The sequence below is a fragment of the Pongo pygmaeus genome, chromosome 1, assembly GCF_028885625.2.
Source record: "Pongo pygmaeus isolate AG05252 chromosome 1, NHGRI_mPonPyg2-v2.0_pri, whole genome shotgun sequence".
NCBI lineage: Eukaryota > Metazoa > Chordata > Mammalia > Primates > Hominidae > Pongo > Pongo pygmaeus.
In genome coordinates this window covers 227,379,952-227,402,654 of record NC_072373.2, presented here as the reverse complement: position 1 = coordinate 227,402,654, position 22,703 = coordinate 227,379,952, and the positions used below count along the sequence as shown (strand labels likewise).

Here is a 22,703-nt window from a genome sequence, read left to right as displayed (position 1 = left end):
CCTCTGTCTCCTGGGTTCAAGCAATTCTCATGCCTCAGCCTCCCAAACAGCTGGGACTACAGGCGTGAGTCAGCATGCCTGGCTAATTTTTTGTATTTTTAGTAGAGACGCAGTTTCACCATGTTAGCCAGGTTGGTCTGGAACTCCTGACGTCAGGTGACCCACCCATCTCGGACTCCCAAAGTGCTGAGATTACAGGTGTGAGCCACTGCACCCAGCCAACATCACAGTATTTTTGATGAACATGATAGGTTAAGAATTGCTACCACTGAGGTTTTACTCAAAGGGTTAAGTTATATGGTGTCAACCATCATATCCTAGAGGAGATCAAAAACATTCCTTCAGAAATAAGTGATCTTTTGCAGTCACCTGAATAGCTCATTTCTGATTAAATATGACCTCTATTCCTCCTTTCGAGCTCTATAGTAGGGTCTAGAATGTAAACAATAAAGCTAGTCTCACCAAGCAACAAAACTTTACGAGAGGATGAGGATGGAAGTGTCCCAGCTGCTGTATCAACCCCATTAAACAAGCCAGCTGCTTACGGTGACTTGAACATCCTTCGAGACAGGTACGTTTTAATGAAAACACTTGTCATAAAAGTGTAGTTGGTGAATCTGTATTATAATGAATTCAAGTGGGGCATGGGAATAGGTCCTCTTTAAGCACTCACAGCCCCCCTCTGGCATCTCCCCACCCTTGAGGTCACGGTACTTCGCTCACAGCAGCACCACAGGCTGGCAGCTGGGACGGCACCAGCAGCTCTGAGCTGTATCTAATCCCAGGGGTGACTAAACAGCGAAACATTTTGGGGTGTCTACAAGATCACATTAACTATTTTTAGTGTAACACATATGACACTCTTAAGTCTACGTCACGTTGCCTTGCTGTCCCAGAGATGAACACAAAGACTTCATTTGATTATAAAAATCCTTCAAAGTGAACATCATGTCCTGTGGCACCCAGTCCCAGCTCCTGTTGATTCAGCAGCAGTGTGGGGTGCCATCTATCCACTTTGGTACAGAACCCCCAGCGGCAATGACCGGATTCCATGTCCAGCACAGGCCCGCACATGCCAGTCACACAGCTTTTCCCAGTCCTTGCACTTAACCTTCATAAAACCCCGGGTGTGGGGCAGGACAGGCAAACCACAGCCTGCCATCCCACCTGGCTGATTGGATTAAGGCAACAGATTTAAAGTCTAAATCAAAATAACAGAAAGAAGCTTTATTGGCGATACTGAGAAACTAAAGACTTAATCAGTTTGGTTGTTCCTGCCCTACTGCACTTGCTTCAGTAAGGGCAGAGCCCCAGCTGCGGTCTTTGTGGCGAGGCTGGCAGGAGGGAGGTAGCCATCCACTCTCAGTGCTCCTTCCCCACAGTGCTTCCAATTGCCAGCTTGAAGGATGGGAAGAGTACTGTGATTTTTCTATTACACAAAGGAGGCATCTGAGGGACAGACCGAGAGGCTGGTGTTATTTATTTATTTATTTTTTTTTTTGAGACGGAGTCTTGCTCTGCCGCCCAGGCTGGAGTGCAGTGGTGCAATCTCGGCCCACTGCAAGCTCCACCTCACGCCATTCTCCTGCCTCAGCCTCCTGAGTAGCTGGGACTACAGGCGCCCGCCACCACGCCCGGCTAATTTTTTGTATTTTTAGTAGAGACGGGGTTTCACCGTGTTAGCCAGGATGGTCTCGATCTCCTGACCTCGTGATCTGCCCGCCTCGGCCTCCTAAAGTGCTGGGATTACAGGCGCGAGCCACTGCGCCCGGCCTTGGTGTTATTTTTTTATAGACATTACATGAATAGCCTCTACTCTCTAAGCACTCCACACTCACAAGTGCCTATGACAGCTCTGGTCTGCACCAGGCCTGTGCGGAGGCGGTGTAGCCTCTGCAGGAGGGAAGGCTCGCTGTCCACCAGTGCACATGCTCAGCAAATCGCATGCGGCTCCTGAGCAACTGCAGAGAGAATCTGATCCAGGTTGTGTGCAAACAGAAGAGCCTGGATCAAGAATTAATCACTTTATGCGAGCAGTCTGTATGCAGGTAAAAGTGAAATTACACCAAATGCGGACAAATTTGAAATTTCTATTAAAGTTTAAAAAGTTGATCTTTTCTTTATTGGGAAGCTGCTGTCAGAGAAGAACCAAGGATTATTTGGAATTCCTCTTTATTTAAATTTTTTTTTTTTTTTTTTTTTTTTGTGAGATGGAGTCTTGCTCTGTCCCCTAGGCTGTAGTGCAGTGGCATGACTTTGGCTCACTGCAACCTCCACGTCCCAGGTTCAAGGGATTCTCCTGCCTCAGCCTCCCAAGTAGCTGGGACTATGGGTGTGCGCCACCACGCCTGGCTAATTTTTGTGTTTTTAGTAGAGAAGGAGTTTTACCATGTTGGCCAGGCTGGTCTTGAATTCCTGACCTCAAGTGATCTGCCCACCTCAGCCTCCCAAAGTGCTGGGATTACAGGTGTGCGCCACCACGCTCAGCCTAAAAAACATTTCAATTCCTCTTTTTTTCTCATTGCGGCAACTATGGCAGCCCTTCCCTTCTTTCCTTTAGACCAGGCACCTCTGGAATGGAGTCCCCTCGTTGTCATCCACAGCAGGCAGGTGGCAAGGGAGCCACTGCCCCAAAGAGGTGCCCGGGACAGAAAGGGTGACCGAGGATGGCACGGTGGGGCCCTTTAGCTCTCCAAAAGTGGATTCACCCCCGGTCCTTACACTGCTAAAAAAAAAAGAGGAAGCAGCAACAGCAGCAGAAAAATATCTATAATTTTTTTTTTTTTTGAGACAGGGTCTCACTCTGTCACCCAGGCTGGGGTACAGTGGCGTGATCTCGGCTCAGGCGATCTTCCTGCCTCAATTTCCTGAGTAGTTGAGACTACAAGCACGCACCACCACGCCCAGCTAATTTTTGTATTTTTAGTAGAGATGGGGTTTTGCCATGTTCCCCAGGCTGGTTTCAAACTCCTGATCTCAAGCAATCCTCCTGCCTTGGCCTCCCAAAGCGGTGAGATTACAGGTGTTAGTCACCACACCCGGCCTACAATTGTTAACATGAAGAACTTTCCCCATACCCTTTTTTTTTTTTTTAGCCAAATTTACCAGTGAGAAAAAATATTTTTAATGGGTAGAGAGGGATTGGTAAAAATTGTGGTGTGTGTGTGTTTTTTTTTTTGAGATAGAGTCTCGCTCTATCGCCCAGGCTGGAGTGCAGTGGCACAATCTCGACTCACCACAACCTCTACCTCCCGGATTCAAGTCATTCTCCTGCCTCAGCCTCCCAAGTAGCTGGGATTACAGGTGTGTGCCACCATGCCTGGCTAATTTTTGTATTTTGAGTAGAGACAGGGTTTCACCATGTTGGCCAGGCTGGTCTTGAACTCCTGACCTTGTGATCCACCCGCCTTGGCCTCCCAAAGTGCTAGGATTACAGGCGTGAGCCACTGCACCCGGCAAAATTGTGTTTTTAAAAACGTATGTGATACATATTTTTCACTCTTCTAAAGAATAAACTTTTGAAGAGGCCATAAGGTGATGTCTCTAGAACTGATAACCTGGGTCCATTAATATCTTTGATTTTTACCATGAATTTGCTTGTGCTGATAAAATATCAAAGGATGGCTGACAGATCTTTGTTCTAAACGTATTTTAGGAAACTTCTAGTAATACCTGAACACAAGAAAGGAAGTAGTCTCTGCTGGGCAATAAATGAAGGTGTGTGGCTGGGCATGGTGGCTCACGTCTGTAATCCCATCACTTTGGGAGGCTGAGGCAGGTGGATCACCTGAGGTCAGGCTCAGGAGAATCGCTTGAACCCAGGAGGCAGAGTTTGCAGTGAGCCGAGATCACGCCACTGCACTCCAGCCTGGCGACAGAGCAAGACTCCATCAAGGCTAGCCTGGCCAACCTGATGAAACCCCATCTCTGCTAAAAATACAAAAAATTAGCTGGGCGTGGTGGCAGGCGCCTGTAATCCCAGCTACTCGGGAGACTGAGGCAGGAGAATCGCTTGAACTCAGGAGGTAGAAGTTATAGTGAGCCGAGGTCGTGCCATTGCACTCCGGCCTGGGCAACAAGAGTGAAATTCTGTCTCAAAAAAAAAGGAAAAAAATAAATGAAGGTGTGCTAAATAAAACAGTGACCTTAATCTTTATGTAAATTTCAGACAATCCAATCAGTGGCTTATCCAGCTCTAAACTGAATTTAGAGGCTCTAAGTCCAGAATCCTTTGGAAATGACTGACCCTTTCAGGATTCTGAGGAAAGTAAAAGAAGTTCATTGCTGGGGAGCAGGAGTCTTACCTGGCGTAAGTTCCTTCTAGAGCAGGGTCCTCGCTGTTGTGCCCAAGGTAGTGGTCAATCAACTTCTCTCGAGAGGCCTTTGGGGGCAAAACATCTGCTTAGTGTCTCAGAGAGAAAGAGGAACAACACAAAAGCTTAACTACAAGATTTATTTCATATAAAGCTGTCAGCAAGGTTCAGTGATCCTCATCTTTTGGAGGGACAGCTAAAACTGTTAAAGAAAAGTTTCATATGCTATAGCTCCTAAAAATCATCTGAAAGTTATTTACTAGTCAATTTTATGCAGATTAAAAGATGATACATTTTTTGGGTGAAAATAAATGACTCCCTCCTGTCAGAAATACATTTACTTCCTTAGGAATTAAAACTTTCCAAACTTACAGTATTGCTTTCATCACTGAAATCTGCAGGGTCTCCAATGATATTTATGGCAACCAAAGCAACCTAAGAAAGTGTTAAATTAACAGAATTAAATATACAATGTTTGAAATGACTTAACCCTTTTATTTACTTATTTTGAGACAGGGTCTCGTCTGTCACCCAGGCTGGAGTGCAGTGGTGTGATCATGGCTCACTGCAGCCTTGAGCTCCCGGGCTCAAGGGATCCTCCACCTTAGCCGCCCTGGTAGCTGGGACTATAGGTGTGAGCCACCATGCCCTGCTAATTTTTGTGTTTTTTTTTTGCAGAGATAGGATTTCACTATGTTGCCCAGGCTGGACTTAACCCCTTTATAACAAACTCTGACCTACACTGTTATCAAATGGGATGATGTATATCAAAGCGTATTAATTGTTAAAATGTTATGCCAATATAAATAATTTTTAATAATTAACAAAGAATTTTAAATAAATTATGTAAGTCAGTATTCTAATGCTTAACCAAATGGTTATTTTAACCATTTAAAGGCTGGGCGCGGTGGCTTACACCTGTAATCCCATCACTATGGGAGGCCAAGGTGGAAGGATCACCTGAAGTCGGGAGTTCGAGACCAGCCTGACCAACATGGAGAAACTCCGTCTCTGCTAAAAATACAAAATTAGCCAGGCACATGCCTGTAATCCCAGCTACTCAGGAGGCTGAGGCAGGAGAATTGTTTGAACCTGGGAGGCAGAGGTTGCAGTGAGCCGAGATTGCACCATTGCACTCCAGCCTAGGCAACAAGAGTGAAACTCCGTCTCAAAAAAAAAAAAAAAAAAAAAAAAGATGTTCAAATCATAATAGCTAAAAACTCCCAAAGTTTTAACATAGCCTCATAATGAGACGTCCACTCGAGATTCAGTATGGAGCTCATCTTTGAAGGATCTTGGGAAATTAGATGATGAAAAGTTAACACAACTCAGTTCCCAGTTGGTGAGTCTCACCTGAGGTGGGGAGTCACTTTTCCATCCTGCACCCCCAACCACTGTAGACTAACCCCACACTACTTCCAAAAATGCAAAGGTTCAAGACAGGCACATTTGGGGCAGGAGGGCAGCTGGCACAAACTGGGAAACCGAGCAACTTTTGAAATGAAATTCTTTAGTCTTTCATCTCAGTAAAGTGCTGCTTTAGATAGTTACTGCTTTTAAATGCAGGGCACATAAATTATCACTCATGGCGAGATTATCTGAACATAAGGACAATAAATAATCTATTATTTAAAAATCTTTATTAAAAAACAAAACAAAACTCCAAACTGTTTAAAGAAAACCAAGACAACAGCCAGGTCATTGCTGGTAAACACATGCAGGTGAGTGGAGGAAGGAAAAGGGTTAAGACTCATTCTTCTGGCTTCCTGGCATGTTATGCTGCAAGGGGCCAGGCAGCTTAACTGGACCTTTGCGCTCTTGTCCAGCTCACCTGCTTGGTCTAGAGATTTGATTTGCTGGGTGCTCGCATTCCTCTTGGAGGGGGCAGGGAGAGTTGTAAATGCTTGTGCTAATTAACTAGATTGCTTTGGACACAATTGATTTCTATTACACTAATCATGTGAGAAAAAGAAAAAAAGAAGGAAAGAAAGGGAGGGAGGAAGGAAGAGATGAAGAATTAGCAGCCTGGAGCTGGAGAGATTCTGGATTACATGCAACATTAATGTGTCCGCAATTTCCACCAGGGGATTTACCTTGTGCACATTGGGAGGGTTTATTTAGAACTGTGCTGTCCTACACAAATAGGATGTGAGCCACACGTGTCATTAAGGTTAAGCAGGCACATTACAAAATTTAAAAATGCAATTAATTTAAAAAATGTAGGTTAACACAACATATCCAAAATATTATCATTTCATCACATACAATTGACATAAAAGTTCTCAAGAACTCTTTCGTGTTCTCCTTTTGTACTGAGTCTCTGAAGCCCACTGTCTGGTGATGCTGGCAGCAGCTCTGGGCACTAGGCCAGTTCGTGGTGGGCACTGGCCACGTGTGCCCAGAGGCTGCTGGATCAGACAGCACAGCTCAGAGAGCTCAGCAGTCTCCCAGAAGAGATCCTCTCTTATAAGATCACCTTGAAAATGCATCTAAGAAAAGACACGTGACCACATAATCCCACAAAGAAGGTAGGGGCAGAATCAAAGGCGAAGCTGCATGCATCTTACCTGATTATATATGTTGTATTTGTTGACATGGTTTTGGTGAAAAATCAGTTTAAGAAATTGTCCTACTGCATCCACATAAACTGATTTTAGTTCCCGGGCTTTGCAACCTGTCTTTTCATTATCACAGAGAGACACGTAGCTGAAAAACAAAACACAACTGAAGAATTTGAAAATGTGCTGTTCAATAAAACTGCTCCCTACTCTGATTGAACTCAATAAGCTCATTTATTTTTATTGTTTTATTTTTTAAAGCTAGACTGCCCCTACGCAGGATCAACAGGTTTGAATAAAAGCTAAGTCTAGAATGAAAAACCTAGGAAAAACCCCTAGAACTCAAATTCTAATTAGTATTCTTTTTTTTTTTTTTTTTTTTTTTTGAGATGGAGTCTTGTTCTGTTACCCAGGCTGGAGTGCAGTGGCGCGATCTTGGCTCATTCCAACCTCCACCTCCCCGGTTCAAGCAATTCTTCTGCCTCAGCTTCCCAAGTAGATTATAGACGTTCGCCACCACGCCCGGCTAATTTTTGTATTTTTAGTAGAGACACGGTTTCACCATGTTGGCCAGATTGGTCATTTAATTAGTATTCTTAAGAAAATTTCTACATCTGAAAAGTAGAGTTGAATAGCAGAATTCACAGAAATTATAACGCTGCTTTTCAAGCATATTCAGTAAGAGGCAGGTGTTAAGAAATTGTGTACTCTTGAACCAAACAGAAGTACATAACATAGGACCAAAAGTTAAGGGACAATTCATTTTTAAGAGCTTTCAGGGCCGAGTGCAGTGGCTCACGCCTGTAATCCCAGCACTTTGGGAGGTCGAGGCGGGTGGATCACAAGGTCAGGAGATCAAGACCATCCTGGCTAACACGGTGAAACCCTGTCTCAACTAAAAATACAAAAAATTAGCCGGGCGTGGTGGCGGGCACCTGTAGTCCCAGCTACTTGGGAGGCTGAGGCAGGAGAATGGTGTGAACCCGGGAGGCGGAGGCCGCAGTGAGCTGAGATTGCACCACTGCACTCCAGCCTGGGCGACACAGCGAGACTCCGTCTCAAAAAAAAAAAAGAGCTTTCAGGTAGAATTAGCCTAAAAGCTGCCATGTTACATTTTAAATTTCATTCTTACCCAAGTCTTCGAAACCGCTCTGCTTGATAGGGTGCAAAATATTCAGGCAAGCTTTCACTAATGTAGAACTCAATTTTACTTGAAATCATATACTGGTGAGCAAGTAACTGTAGTTTCCTTATTCGACATCTCTCCACCATTTGAAGGACAATTTCTTGTGGAAATTGGCAAAATCTGAAAGCAAACACATTTTTATATTTTCTGAACAATTTCTGCAGAGGGTTTCTAGATGCTAGCATCTCATTCTTGCAGGTAAGAAGCATTAACCACACACCCACTTTGAACAGGACAGTCTGTAGGTACTGATGGTACAAAGATGCCTGCGACATGATTCCTGTTCTCTCGAGCTTTTCTTGTTGGAGCTGAAGCTTGGAATTAAAATTTGATTTGATCTGCCTGTAACCCTATAGGAATCATACTCTTGGCAGCTAGTAAATGGTCTGATGTGAAACCTGCAGTTTTTCATAAGATAAATCAATCTTATGAGGCGGCACCAGTGGGCAGGATGGAGCCAAAGGATTTTCCACAGGAACTCAAATGCTTAAGGGCCCCAAGGTATCAATATTTAAGGAGCGCCTGCCTTTCACGCATAGTGGTCTAGGGAGACAAGCCTATGCTATGGGCCATGCTGGAGCTTCTTTGCTCAAAAGTGACGTAACTTTTTTTTTTTTTTTTTTTGAGACAAGGTCTTGCTCTGTCACCCAGGCTGCAGTGGTGTGATTATGGCTCACTGCATCTTCGATCTCCTGGGCTCAAGTGACCTTCTTACCTCAGCCTCCTGAGGAGTTGGGACCACAGGCATGTGCCACTGTGCCTGGCTAAAATTTTGCCCAGGCTGGTCTTGAACTCCTGGGCTCAGGGGATCCTCCCCCTTCAGCCTCCCAAAGTGCTGTGATTACAGGTGTGAGCCACTGGGCCCAGCCCAAAAGTGACACAACGTATTAAAAAACTAAGAGTTGGGTAGAGAATCACAGCAGTCAGCAAAGACCCCACACTGCTTCCAAAAATGCAAAGGTTCAAGACAGGCACATTTGGGGCAGGAGGGCAGCTGGCACAAACTGGGAAACCGAGCAACTTTTGAAATGAAATTCTTTAGTCTTTCATGTCAGTAAAGTGCTGCTTTTAAATGCAGGACACATATATTATCACTCATGGCGAGATTATCTGAACATAAGGACAATAAGTAATCTATTAGTTAAAAATCTTTATTAAAAAAAAAAAAAAACAAAACTCCAAAACTGTTTAAAGAAAACCAAGACAACCGGCAAAGCTTTGAAGTTGTATACAGTCATGCACTGCATGAGACAGTGGTCCCATAAAATGACAACACTGTATTTTCACTTAGCTTTTCTATGTTTAGATACACAGATACCTACTTGTGTTACACTTGCTACTGTGTTCAGCACTGTCACGTGCTGTACAGGTTTGCAGCCCAGGAGCAACAGGCTATGCCACAGAGCCTAGGTGTGTAGGAGTAGGCTGTACCATCTGGGTTTGAGGGCACTCTAGGTGTTCGATGAAATCGACTGATGATGCATTTCTCAGAATGTCCCCATGATTGAGTGGTGTAGGACTGTACTTTAAAAAATCCTTCCAAAAAGGGCCTATCATTTAGCTACTCAAATGTAGCTGATGAACACTTTATAGATGAATCAAAAATACCTTTCAAGCTGCATATAAAAAGAAACCACACAGCTAAAAAGGCTAGTATGCATTTATCCTTTCAAGATAAATTGACAGATATAGATTTTTTAAAATAAAAATACTTGGACAACCGAAAAAATGGATGCCCAGGGGCTACGGTTGGTGCAAACTTTATGGTTTCTTGGAAAAACGTCTTGCTCTGAAGGGTTTAGGCTCTCTGAATTCTGAGGTCACATGAATGGCACGGGGGTCTCCCTGGATCTCTTTAACCGCCCCTTCAGTGTCTCTTCTAGAAGTGCATCAATCTATGCCCTGAGCTCCGATGTAGAGGGTCCCATATTTTCTATGACCTGTGGTAACAGGGTGCCTTGTCCTGTCATTGGGACCGGCTTCAGAGTATCCTCCTTTGTCTTTCTGCGATGTGCCTGACCTCAGGGAAGTCAAGAGACCCTGAGCCAAACCCAGTGGGAGTCTGTGGTGACCAAGGGCACACAGATCCTTTTCTTGGGTACATCCTCTGAAAGCACGTTACTGAAGTGAGTGTAGGTTATGCCCTTTAAAGCAATACCATGTCAACGCACAAGAGAACCATACTGGTGTGATTTTTATAACTATTACCAAAAAGGGTGGCTGTGTGTATACTCGAGAACCTTCAGTCCCTAAATAACACGGAACACGTGCAGTGAGCGTACAGGACCCCTGCAGAGGGGATGCTCCTGCCTGGGAGAGGCATGAGCAGGCTCATGGGGAGTCTGGGAGGAGAGGGCGGAGCGCTGGGCTGCCCCCGTGGGTGTGCTCCTCCTCCTGCCCTCCAGCCACAGGCTGGACCCTGTTAATGCTGCCTGCATGGGCAGTGCATCGGCCATGGCCTGGGCAGTATCAGGACGCTGGCTCGCCTGCAATCCCAGCTCTGCGGGTGACAAAGGCGCTGTCTGGCCCCTTCTGCTTACTCTTGCTTCATTTCTCAGTTCATTCAGAACTCACTTCCGGGAAATGCATGGACAGGGGGTCTTATTTGTTGCGTCTCCTCAAAAACTCCAAAAGGAAAATACATTTTAATTGTAAATGAGATTTACATTCAATTTTCAGCAACATGACTTCTGAATAAAAGCAAGATACAATTATATGATTGAATTTAAAATGCCATACATATTTACGCATTCGCGGGTTAGGAATAAATAGTAACTTCTCAGTCTTGAAAGCAAGTCATGAAGAGCACAGAGCTGACGAGGTGGGATGGGGTGGAGGGTGGGTTTTTATTCATGTGACTGAGGGTGGAGGGCAGATGCCAAGTGAGTGCACGAAGGGGCTCAGCTGTAAAGACCAAAGCAGCAGAGGCAAAAAGACTTCAATGTTTTAGGAAAATAATCAAGCAAAACACTCATCTAATGAACATTTGTTTTGAGACAGCGTCTTACTTGGTCACTCAGGCTGGAGTGCATGGCTGTCACAGCTCATGGCAGCCTTGGACTTCTGGGCTCAAGGGATCCTCCTGTCTCAGCATCCTGAGTAGCTGGGACTACAGGTGGGAGCCACTGTGCCCAACTGAACATTTTAATAAAAGTATACGCGTGTTTAAGAGAAATGTGAAAGACATATCTTTTGGTTAAAGCTTGGTGTCACATAAAAGCAGTTAGACACACACTCTTTCGGCACAGGAGCCCAACTGTAAAAGCAAAAAAGGCTGCACGCACAATCTCTGCACAGAAACTGGATGAGAATGTGCAGCCCAGCGTGTGATCAGGGAGTATGGTTAGACAGTTACGGGGCCTCATTTCTCTTCCTTCTCCTCCACATTTGCACATTTTCTTAAGGGAGTGTGAGTGAATGTTATAAGGAAAAGAAGGTCAACAAATTTTCTTTAAAAATATAAACAGAAAGAGATGCCCGACACTGCACTGCACGCTGACATTCTTGGTCCTGATGTCTGAGTGATAGTAAAATCTGAGGCTTTGAATGAAAGGAGCCCCTGTACCCTCCTCAGGGACCTGAGGCTGCCTCCCAGCCCAAGCCCCGCCCCGTCCAGCCCTCACCTAGGTGACCGCCACCCACTGACGGTTGGCGCATGGATCATGAGCTCCCGGGCACTGAAGCCGTCTTCGTGTCCAGATGAGCTGACGACTACAAATCCAATCTTGTGGGGCATTCTGCACGTTTGGGCTGTTTATAAGAGCAGGAAAGATTTCTTTAAAACAAAGGAATTCACTAACACATGGACATTTAAAGGGTTAGTTCATGCCTTGCTAACACACACAATAATGCACTAAGTATTCAGAATTTTCCCATCTCTTTGAAAGAGTCTATTATTTTTTTTTTGTTAAACACTTTTTATAGATGCTTCTGATTCTGTTTAAGGTATCATTTAAGTTATCTTGACTTTTCCCAAATGTGTGTCCAAAAAGTTTGACCAGTGCTGTGGCTTGTGCTCCCCAAAAGGATACGTTAAAGTTCCACCTGTGGTACCTGTAAATTGACCTTATTTGAAAATAGGGTCTTTGTAGGTGTGATCTAGTTAAAATGAGGTCCTCGGGGTGGGCCCAATCCAATGTGATTTTTAAGAAGGGAAAAGACACAGCCATACAAAGGGAAAGCGCCACGTGGTGACAGAGGCAGAGACCGGAGCGATGCATCTCTAAGCGGGCCAGCCAAGGACGGCCGAGGATGGCCAGCAGGCACCCAAGGCTAGGAAGAAGCCAGGAGGGATCCTCCCCTACAGCCTCCAGAGCGAGAGTGCAGCCCTGTCCATGCAGCCATCTGACTTCTGCCTCCAGAATGAATTTCTGGTGTTTTAAGCCATCTACTTTATGATATTTTGCTATGTCTAGAATATAAACACAAACTTCTTTCTATTAGTTAGGAAACTAATACAACCAGTACGTTAATTAGTTATACAATACCAAGGGGAGAAAGGCAACGTAAGCGCTAGCATAACAACTGCTAAATGAATGCATATGACCAGAAGGAAGAGCAGGAATGACAGGCAGGCATATTAAGTATAAAAACATTCACGCAGAGTCAGGTTGAGGGACTGACTCACAGGACATTGAGCCCAATTTGCTCAGGGACTCTGGGTTACTTTTCAGTTACTAAGCCAGTCAGATTCCTCCTAAGTAAGCCAATTTGGGTTAGGTCTAAATCATCGGGGGAAAAAAGGCTCCTCACTAAACCAGGAGAAAGACTCCATCAGAAAGTTTTCTGGGATAAGATAAACTATTAACTGAAATTCCCAATAGGAGGTAACATATAAACATACCCCCACATAAAACTGTACGTATTTTGACATGCTTGATGCGTGATCTAGATCTTTCTTTTACTTTCATTGAGAATTTGAAGAGAACCACTTCAGTATATTAATTGTTGGCTGGCATTATTGCTAATGTTTCTTGGAATGTATGAACAAAAGCACTAAAATAGAATGATAAACCATCATTGAGATTCTAGTTATTTTTTGCAGAACGTTCACTGCAAGATGTTACTGTATATTAAACGAAAACTAAACCAACCCAGAAAATAATTTTTAAAAAGCCCCCCAAAACAGGATGAGGCTGGGTGTGGTGGCTCACGCCTATAATCTCAGCACTTTGGGAGACCGAGGTGGAAGGATCACTTGAGCCCAGGAGTTCGAGACCAGCCTGGGTAAGACAGTGAGACCCCATTTCTAAAAAAGCAAACAAAAAAAGAGTTTTGAAAGGATGAGTGTGATTTAACCCACTGTTAGCTGCGCAGCCCCCCTGCACTCTGGACACCCTGTGACAGAAACGCACAGCCCATGGTTCCCACTCCTTTGTGACCTGGCACTTCTGGGTCACCTGCTTTTCCCTTGGCCACAGCATCTCTCTTCACCCACTCCCCACCCAACGGTGTGCCAGGTCTTATCAGGCCCACCCTTCCTTCCCATCCCACTGTCTTTTCTAGACAGCAACCGCCTGGTATCCCCACCTGAAGCGCCTCCCTCAGACAAGTCCTAAGTTCCTATTGTGTGAACGCGCCTCAGGCCCAGCTCCAGTCATCTCCATCCATGTCCTAACTCCAGGGCTCTCGGTGGGCTCCCCATCTAGGGATCAATGCGCCAACTCTCCCCTGACCCTCACTTCTTGTCCTGAATTCTGAAGTCCAGCCAAACAATCAAAGCTCAAAGTTAATACCCTTCAGCTCTGAAGCCCTCCAATCCTTTCATCATCTTTTTTTCCTTTTTTGAGACAAGAGTCTCACTCTGTCACCCAGGCTGGAGTGCAGTGGCGTGATCTTGGCTCACTGCAACCTCTGTCTCCCTGGTTCATGTGATTCTTGTGGTTCAGCCTCTTAAGTAGCTGGGATTACAGGCATGCACCACCATGTCTGGCTAATTTTTTTTTTTTTGGTATTTTAGTAGAGACGGGGTTTGCCATGTTGGCCAGGTTGGTCTCGAACTCCTGGCCTCAAGTAATCTGCCCGCCTTGGCCTCCCAAAGTGCCGGGATTACAGGCATGAGCCACCATGCCAGGCCCCTTTCATCATCTTTAAGGGCAGGGCCTGTCACTCCCTATTCCACCTTGAAAACAGCTCTTGTGCTCAGGCTGTTGGGTTCCAGTCTCCATTTTTTTTTTTTTTTTGAGAGAGGGTCTCACTCTGTCACCCAGGCTGGAGTGCAGTGGCACGATCTCGGCTCACTGCAACCTCTGCCTCCTGGGTTCAAGTGATTCTCCCACCTCAGCCTCCCAAGTAGCTAGTATTACAGGTGCGTGTCACCACACCCAGCTAATTTTTGCATTTTTAGTAGAGATGGGGTTTCATGTTGGCCAGGCTGGTCTCGAACTCCTGACCTTAGGTGATCCACCCGCCTCAGCCTCCCAAAGTGTTGGGATTACAGGCGTGGCCATTATGTCCAGCCCCGATTTTTTTTTTTTGTTTGTTTAATATAGGTTCTCGCTCTGTTGCCCAGGCTGTACTGCTGCAGTGGCATGATCATAGCTCACTGTAACCATGAACTCCTGGGCTCAAATGATCCTCTTGTTTCAGCCTCCTGAGCAGCTAGGACTACAGGCACATGCCACCATGCACAGCTACTTTTTTTTTTTTTTTGTAGGGATGGGGTTTCAGTGTGTTGTCTAGGCTGGTCTTGAACTCCTAGCCTTCAGTGATCCTCCCACCTTAATGTCCCAAAGTGCTGGGATTACAGGTGTGAGCCGCCGAGCCTGGCTAGTCTCTGAACCTAACCAACACTCTCTGTTATGGCTCGAAGACGTAAACATTGGACCTTTTCAGTCAAACAGAAGGGTGTTTCCAGTATGCTATACCGCCCCCAACAAATCTAAAACAAAGTACCGGCATTTAAGAACCAGCTAAGAGACATGCACAGGCACTGTGGAGGCAATGCTATTACCTCAGTCTGGTATTTGAAATGGATTCCTTTTTTAGTCTACCGTCTCCCAAAGACCTTCCAGTTGTACCCTAGGGTCCCCTCTGTGTAAACCTTCAAGTGTTACATAAGATACTTGGAATGTCACTGAAGGATGCCACTTTTAGGCTCTATAAAAATCACCATTAACAATTTGGGAAAAAGCAAAGCTCTGTTGAACGTCCAGTTATTGGCTGGTCTTCCTCACCAGAGGCATGATGGATCCCCGTTGTCCCAGGGACAGCCATCGGCATCCCGACAAGTGCCAGAGTACATCTCTCCCCAGGCAGCGATGACTCCATGGCGGTCTCATCCCTCACTACACTTTTCCTAATGCTGGCATGGTAAAAGGCAATTAACTATAAATTAAACGGAAACTCAGTGTAGCAACTTCCATTTTGTTACAAGACTAGGAAACAAAACTTGTTTCTGATTTTCTTTTTAAGAAGACTTTTAAGTGTGACCCCGCGCGGTGGCTCATGCCTGTAATCCCAGCACTTCGGGAGGCCGAGGAGGGCGTATTACTTGAGGTCAGGAGTTCGAGACCAGCCTGGCCAACATGGTGAAACCCCGTCTTTACTAAAAATAAAAAAATTAGTCGGGCTACTCGGGAGTCTGAGGCAGGAGAATCGCTTGAACCCGGGAGGCGGAGGCTGCAGTGAGCTGAGATCGTGCCATTGCACTCCAGCCTGGGCGACAGAGTGAGACTGTCTCAAAGGCTTATGGGTTTCTGATCAAGTCATCTTATCGACTGAAAGGGCTTCAGAGAAATCTGAACTTAAGTGCAAACAAAACAAAACAAACCCCAAAACAAAAAACAACCATCAGACTTTAATCTCTACAGGGACAGAGCAACTTTCCTCAAACTTTTGCTCAGCAGAACACATCTGAAACTGGCCCGCTATGTGCTACGCATCCAGAAGAGGAAAAGCCGGATCTGAAAACAATATTCCACGCTAAATGGGCCGTCCCGGCCGGGGCAGGCGCTCCCAGCACCCGTGTGGAGCTCCCCGGCATCCGGCACGACGGGGCCGCGCCGGCTCTTCGGGGACAGCAAGGCCGGCATCTAGCTCCACACCGTCCGCGCTTGCACCGCGCACCCAGGCTTCGTACCCAGCTCCCAGGTGGGGACCGCGCCCCCGCGGCGCCCGCGCCCCGCTCCCCACTCCGGCCCTGGCCCGGCGCCGCAGCGGCCCGGAAAGTACCTGCTTAGACGGAAGGGCCCCGACTGGCGCTGCCGCGGCCCCGGTGGAGAGGGCGGCTGGGTCTCAGCGGTGCCGCGGCCCGGGGAGGCGGCCAGGCGGCGCCTCAGCACCCGGACCCCAGGGGCGGGCGGGACCCGGCTCTCGTGGACTTCCTCGGCAGCCGCCGCTTCCTCAGACGGAACTCAGGGGGCGCCCCTTCCGCCGCCCCAGGCCGCCTTGCACCCCAAGCTGCTGCGGCAGTGACAGGGAAAAAGCAGACCAGGCCGCGTCTGCCCATCGCCCCGGCCGCAGCCGCCGCTCTCATGACAACCAAGCCCAGCCCTGGGTCAGGGCCTCTGCGCGTGCGCGTGCGCGACCCCGCCCCGCCCCAGGCCGCGCCTGCGCACAAGGGGAGGGCTCCGCTACTCTGACCCTCAGGGTCTTGTAGTTTCCGGGGCCACGGCACCTCGGCACACCAGGTGGCGTCGCGCCTTTGCTTTCCTGAGCCTTCTGAGTAAGGTAATGTGGTTTCCGTGGGGCGACGCCTGCGCACAAGACCACGTCGGGCCTCACTTTTCCCAGGCCTTCTGGGTAATGTAGTTTCCGGGATCGGCGCCCGGCCTGTGCCAGCTTGCAGAGCTCACCAGGTGCAGACCCCTGCGGCCAGGCAGAGGACGGATCTGAGCAGCCGGGCAGCGGGTGCCGCCGCCTGCGGGACCCAGAGGGCTTGAGGACATCTGCAATGCTCCAGAAGCCCAAGAGCGTGAAGCTGCGGGCCCTGCGCAGCCCGAGGAAGTTCGGCGTGGCTGGCCGGAGCTGCCAGGAGGTGCTGCGCAAGGGTTGTCTCCGCTTCCAGGTGCCTGCTGGGCTGGGCGGGGACGGCCCGCCGGGGAGGCGTGTGGGGAGAATAAGAGGTGCCGCTTTTCCTCTTGCAAAACGGAGGGTGCAGGCGGCGCCCGGGGCGGGTAGTTTTCGTTCGCCTCAGCCGCTAGGACCCCGGGCCCCCGCAGCCTGGGGTTCCTGAGCGTGGCTTCAGAGCGCAGGGGGTTGGGGGGCGACCTGGATCACCCCTTCCCTCTTCCCACCTCTCGGGCAGGACAGCCCTGTATCAGAGCTAGGAGACCCGGGTAGAGTGCCAGGTACTGGCACGCGGGGTCACGACTGCTCTGCCTGTCCAGCCTCAGCTTCCCCTTGCGTAAAATGAAAGGCTTGGCTAGGTGGGCTCTGCAGGCCCTTCCAGCCCTCGCAGCTGGGGATTGCAATCGTCACCTTATTCTAGGTTGGTTTTCTTTTTAGACCAGTACTAGGGTTACCAGGTGTGCATTGCCGGGGTCGGTGCGGGTGGGGTGGGAGTTGCCATAAAATGCCTAAAACTGACCAGTGCAGAGTAACAGGGAACCAGACTCCAACAAATTAACAGTGCCACGTGCCGGTCACACTTGTGCACAGAAGCAACCAACCGTTCTCCTTAGTGTGCCAGCACCGCTCTGGCGGCTGTGTGCTGGGGATGGTGGTGTTCAGCTCCTGGCAGCAGGGAGGCGGCGCTGTCAAAGACAGGCTCTATTTGAAGTGCCCTCAGGAGCTCATTTAAAAAGGGTGAATCCTGTAGAGCCAGCAGTCACTACCTGATGTATGTTTTTCCTGACTCTTCGTATTTTAGAACGGCCCGCAGTCAGGCGCCCTTGCTCCCGCTCCCTCATCCTTGCCTGGGCGTTGGAGCGACTGTGGCATACAGGCGGCAGCCTGAGCCTGCCTCTTTAAAGACAGCTCATTCTGGTCGTTTGTGAGGCCTGCAGATGCAAAGCCCTCGTCTTGAGACCCTTCCTCCTCCTGTTGCTTCTCCCGTCCCTGCAGCTCCCTGAGCGCGGTTCCCGGCTGTGCCTGTACGAGGATGGCACGGAGCTGACGGAAGACTACTTCCCCAGCGTTGCTGACAACGCCGAGCTGGTGCTGCTCACCTCGGGCCAGGCCTGGCAGGGCTGTGAGTGGCAAGGACTTTGGAGGTGGGCGGGAAGCTGGCACTCTCGGAGGTCCTGGGGGCTTAGCTCCGGGTGCCCATCAGGGTGGGGAAGGGTCCCCCTTGCTGTGAACTCTCGGGTCTCAAGGAGGAAGCCCTCTGGAGGCAGAACTGGTCAGCGTCGCTTAGGTGGCAGAGTCCTCAGTCCTCTCGTTCATGAACCCAGCTGTTCAGTTGGTTGTCTTTTTCTTCAAAAAATCTTGTAATTTTATTTGTCTTCATTTGAGGTGTCCTAGCAATTCCCAAGAGCAGAGGGAGGGCTTAGGGGTTGGGCCTGCACGGTTTCATGGGGAAGGTGGAGCCAGAAAGAGATGCTGTTCTGTTCTGCTGGGCTGAGCACACTTCTAGAAGGACGAGGTGGTGGTTTGTGGGATGCTCTCACGTTGTTCTTGGTTGGTGTTTGCTGAGATGCTGTCCTCAGGGCTCAAGTTTGGGGGCAATTGCTTTGAGAGGTGGTTCTTTAGGGGTATCTGTATTGAAGCCTCAGGACCCAAAGTCCTGCCTTTCAGAACCAGCTGAATGCCAAGGTCTGCGCTTGTTTGACGCCGGTAAAAGAGAGCTTTTGGCCACTGGGGCAGGAGATGCCGTCATGTGCCTTTACCTGGGAGGGTCGGCCAGTGTTGTGCAAATGGGGTTAGGCTCCAGGAGATGCTTCTGGCGGCCCAAGAAGGACATGGGTGCTCTGAGGGATGGAGCTCTGGCTCCTTGGCCTAAGGGACAGAAAGAGAGAAGTCGAAGAGTAACGTCCATGTGGCCACCTCCCTGGCTACAGTGTTGGGGGCTCCACTGTCAGCATCGAGGGGTGACGCCTCTGGTGTGTGCTCCAAGGTTGCAAGCCCCCTTTCTCCACCGGGCCTTGTGCTTTTAAAGGAGGCAGCCGGAAAATGTATCACTGTGATGCCCCCTGGGGTGGCCCCTGCAGGAGGTGGGGGCAGGGCAGGGGTGTGCTCAGGGTATGCCTCACCTTTGGATGTTATCTTCTTTCCCATTTCAGAGCATAGTTGAAAGACAGCAGAGCAGGTTGCTCTCTCTCTGTCTCTCCCTGCATCTCTCAGTCTCTGTCTGTCTCCTCTGTCTGTCTCTGTCTCTGGCTCTCTCTGTCTGTCTCTGTCTCTCTCTCTGTCCTTCCTTTCTCTGGTGCTTTATCCCCCTCTCTTCCCTGAGACCACTAGTCCTCCTCCTTGTTAGACTTAAAACAATTTTTTTTCTTTTCTTTTATTAAAACATTGAGATGGGGTCTCCCTCTGTTGCACAGGCTGGTCTCAAACTCCTGGGCTCAAGAAGTCCTCCTATCTTGGCTTCCCAAAGCGCTGGGATTACAGGTAGGAGCCACTGTGCCTGGCCAAAATATTGTTTTATTTACATTTTGAGACTTTGTTGCCCAGGCTGGAGTGCAGTGGCACAAACATGGCTCACTGCAGCCTCGACCTCCATATTTCAAGTGATCCTCTCACCTCAGCCTCCCAAGTAGCTGGGACCACAGACATGCACTACCACGTCTGGCTAATTGTTTTGTATTTTTTGTAGAGATAGGGTTTCGCCGTGTTTCCCAGGATAGTCTCACACTCCTGGGCTCAAGCTGTCCTCCTGCCTTGGCCTCCTAAAGTGCTGGGATTACAGGTGTGAGCCACCGTGCCTGGCCTAAACCGTTTATTTAGAAATAATGACAGATTCCCAGGAAGTTGCACAGATAGGAAGGTCCCATGTACCTCTACCCTTTCCCTCAAAGGCAACATCAGATACAACCATGGTACAATATAAAACAGGAACACCGACACTAGTGCAATGTGGGTGTTGTTCTGTCATTTCTCCCCATGTAGATTCCTGTGACTAGCATCAGGGTCAAGGTACAGACCTCTCCCATCCATCACTCAAGGTTCTCCCCTTTCTAATCCTGCCTACCCCTATCCACCACCAATCCCTAGCCCGTAGCAACTGCTCATATGTTCTCCATGTCTATAATTTTGTCATTGAAAGAATATTAGGGGCCAGGTGCGGTGGCTCACACCTGTAGTCCCAGCACTTTGGGAGGCTGAGGCGGGTGGATCACCTGAGATCAGGAGTTCAAGACCAGCCTGGGCAACATGGTGAAACTCCGTCCCTACTAAAAATACAAAAATTAGCCAGGTGTGGTGGCGGGCGCCTGTAATCTCGCTACTCGGGAGGCTGAGGCAGGAGAGTCGCTTGAGTCCAGGAGGTGGAGGTTGCAGTGAGCTGAGATTGTGCCATTACACTCCAGCCTGGGTGACAGGCTGAGACTCCGTCTCACCAAAAAAAAAAAAAGAATATTAGGTAAGTGGAATCATAAAGTATGTGACCTTTTGGGATGAGCCTTTTTCACTCCACATAAGGCTCCTGAGATGCATGTAAGTTGTGTGTATCCATAGTCCCTTCCTTTTCATTGCTGAGTAGCATTCCATGGTTTGGTTTTACCACAGTTTATTCAGCCATTCGCCTGTGGAAAGATATTTTGTTTGTTTCCAGTTTTTGTCTATTACAAATAAAGCTGCTCTGGCCAATTATGTACAGGTTTTTCTTTTTTCTTTCTTGTTTTCTTTTGAGACAGGGTCTCACCCTGTCGCCCAGGCTGGAGTGCAGTGGTGCAATCATAGCTCAGTGTAGCTTTCACTTTCTGGGCTCAAGCAGTCCTCCTACCTCCACTCCTGAGTAGCTGGGACTACAGGGGTGCACCACCATGCCTGGCTAATTTTTGTATTTTCTGTAGAAACAGGGCTTCATCGTGTTGCCCAGGGTGGCCTTGAACTCCTAGGCTCAAGCGATCTACCCGCCTTGGCCTCCCAAAGTGTTGGGATTACAGGCGTGAGTCACCGCACTGGCCATCTTGACAGGTTTTTGCGGGATGTAGGTTTTCATTCCTCTGGGGAGAATGCCCAGGAGTACAGTGCTGCATTGTGTGGTGTGTGTTTAGTTTCTGAAGACAAGGATGTCCACTCTTGCTGCTTCTGTTTAACATGGTACTGCCGGGTCTAGCCAGGACATTTAGGCAAGAAAAATAAAAAGCATCCAGATTGGAAAGGAAGAAGTGAAGCTATCTCTATTTGCAGATCATATGAAATTGTATGTAGAAAACCCTAAGGAATCCACTAAAAAATGATTAGAACTAATCATCAAGTTTAGCAAGGTTGAAGGATATAAGATCAATATGCAAATATAGAAATACACTTACAATGAACAATCTGAAAATGAAGCAGAAAATCATCCCATTTACATTGGCATCAAAAAGAATAAAATACTTAGGATAAGTGTAACAAAAAATTGTAATACTTATATTCTGAAAACTGCAAAATGTTGTTGAAAGAAGTTAAAGTTTTGAATAAACGGATTAACATCCCGTGTTCATGGATTGGAAAACTTAACATTGTTAAGACGGTGGGACTCCCCAAATTGACCTACAAATTCAACACAATCCCTGTGAAAATTCCAGCTGGTTTCATTGTAGAAATTGACATGCTGATTCTAATCCATAGTTCATATGGAATTGCAAGAGACCCAGAATAGCCAAAACAACCGTGAAAAAGAACATAGTAGGAGGACCCACATATTCTGATTTCAGAACTTAGTACAAAGCCACAGTAATCAAGACTGGCACTGGTACAAGGACAGATATATAGATCCATGGAATAGAACAGAGCACCCAGAAATCTATGTATCTGTGGTCAGGATGCCAGGACCATTCAATGGAGGGGGAAGAGTAGTATCTTCAACAAATGGTGCTGGGACAACTGCATATTCACATACAAAAGAATGAAGTTGGACCCTTAGCTGGTAGCTTATACAAAAAGTACAGTAAATGAAAGACCTAAATGTAAAAGTTAAAAATATAAAGCCCTTAGAAGAAAACGTAGGGATAAGTCCTCATCACCTTGGATTTGGCAAAGGATTCTTAGATTTGACACCAAAAACATGAGCAGCAGAAGAAAAAACAGATAAATTGGGCTTCATCAACATTAAGAACTCTGGGCCGGGCATGGTGGCTCACGCCTGTAATCCCAGCACTTTGGGAGGCTGAAACGGGCAGATCACTTGAGGTCAGGAGTTGAGACCAGCCTGGCCAACATGGTGAAACCCCGTCTCTACTAAAAATACAAAAATTAGCCGGGCATGGTGGCAGGCGCCTATAATTCCAGCTACTCAGGAGGCTGAGGCAGGAGAATTGCTTGAACCCAGGAGGCGGAGGCTGCAGTGAGCCAAGATCACACCACTGCACTCCAGCCTGGGCGACAGAGCGAGACTCCATCTCAGAAAAAAAAGAAAAATTAAGAACTTTGTTGCTTCAAAGGACACCATGAAGGAGGCTAAAAGACAGCCCACAGAATAGGAGAAAATAGTTGCCAATGATATGTCTAATACGGGACTTACATCAGAATATATAAAGAATCCTTATAACTTAATAGTAAAAAGGTAACCCAATTAAACATGGGCAGAGGTTCTGAAAAGAAAGAAATGTCTCCAAGGAA

The 22,703-nt window shown here is 47.6% G+C and overlaps 2 protein-coding genes across 5 annotated transcripts in view; one reads left to right on the top strand and one right to left on the bottom strand.

The window, feature by feature from the left end:
- Positions 1-16,748, bottom strand: part of CEP104 (centrosomal protein 104) — a 43,819-nt gene extending 27,071 nt beyond the window's left edge. Inside the window, exons 1-6 of one of the 2 annotated variants that reach the window (XM_063660039.1) lie at positions 16,230-16,748; positions 11,681-11,807; positions 8,004-8,177; positions 6,881-7,019; positions 4,686-4,748; positions 4,305-4,381 (exon numbers count right to left, since the gene is read on the bottom strand). In XM_063660039.1, coding sequence (XP_063516109.1) covers positions 4,305-4,381; positions 4,686-4,748; positions 6,881-7,019; positions 8,004-8,177; positions 11,681-11,793 — 566 coding nt within the window. In that variant the 5' untranslated portion in view covers positions 11,794-11,807; positions 16,230-16,748. The remainder of the gene's footprint in view (positions 1-4,304; positions 4,382-4,685; positions 4,749-6,880; positions 7,020-8,003; positions 8,178-11,680; positions 11,808-16,229) is intronic. The other variant, XM_063660042.1, reaches the window with a different exon arrangement.
- Positions 16,589-22,703, top strand: part of DFFB (DNA fragmentation factor subunit beta) — a 28,386-nt gene continuing 22,271 nt past the window's right edge. For 2 of the 3 annotated variants that reach the window (XR_008492820.2, XM_063660063.1), the window contains exons 1-2: positions 16,624-17,064; positions 18,063-18,189. Coding sequence is in view for 2 of the 3 variants with exons in the window: in XM_063660063.1 (XP_063516133.1) it covers positions 16,951-17,064; positions 18,063-18,189 (241 nt within the window). In the remaining variant the exon portion in view is untranslated. Of the gene's footprint in view, positions 17,065-18,062; positions 18,190-22,703 lie in introns of all 3 variants that reach the window. The other variant, XM_054442882.2, reaches the window with a different exon arrangement.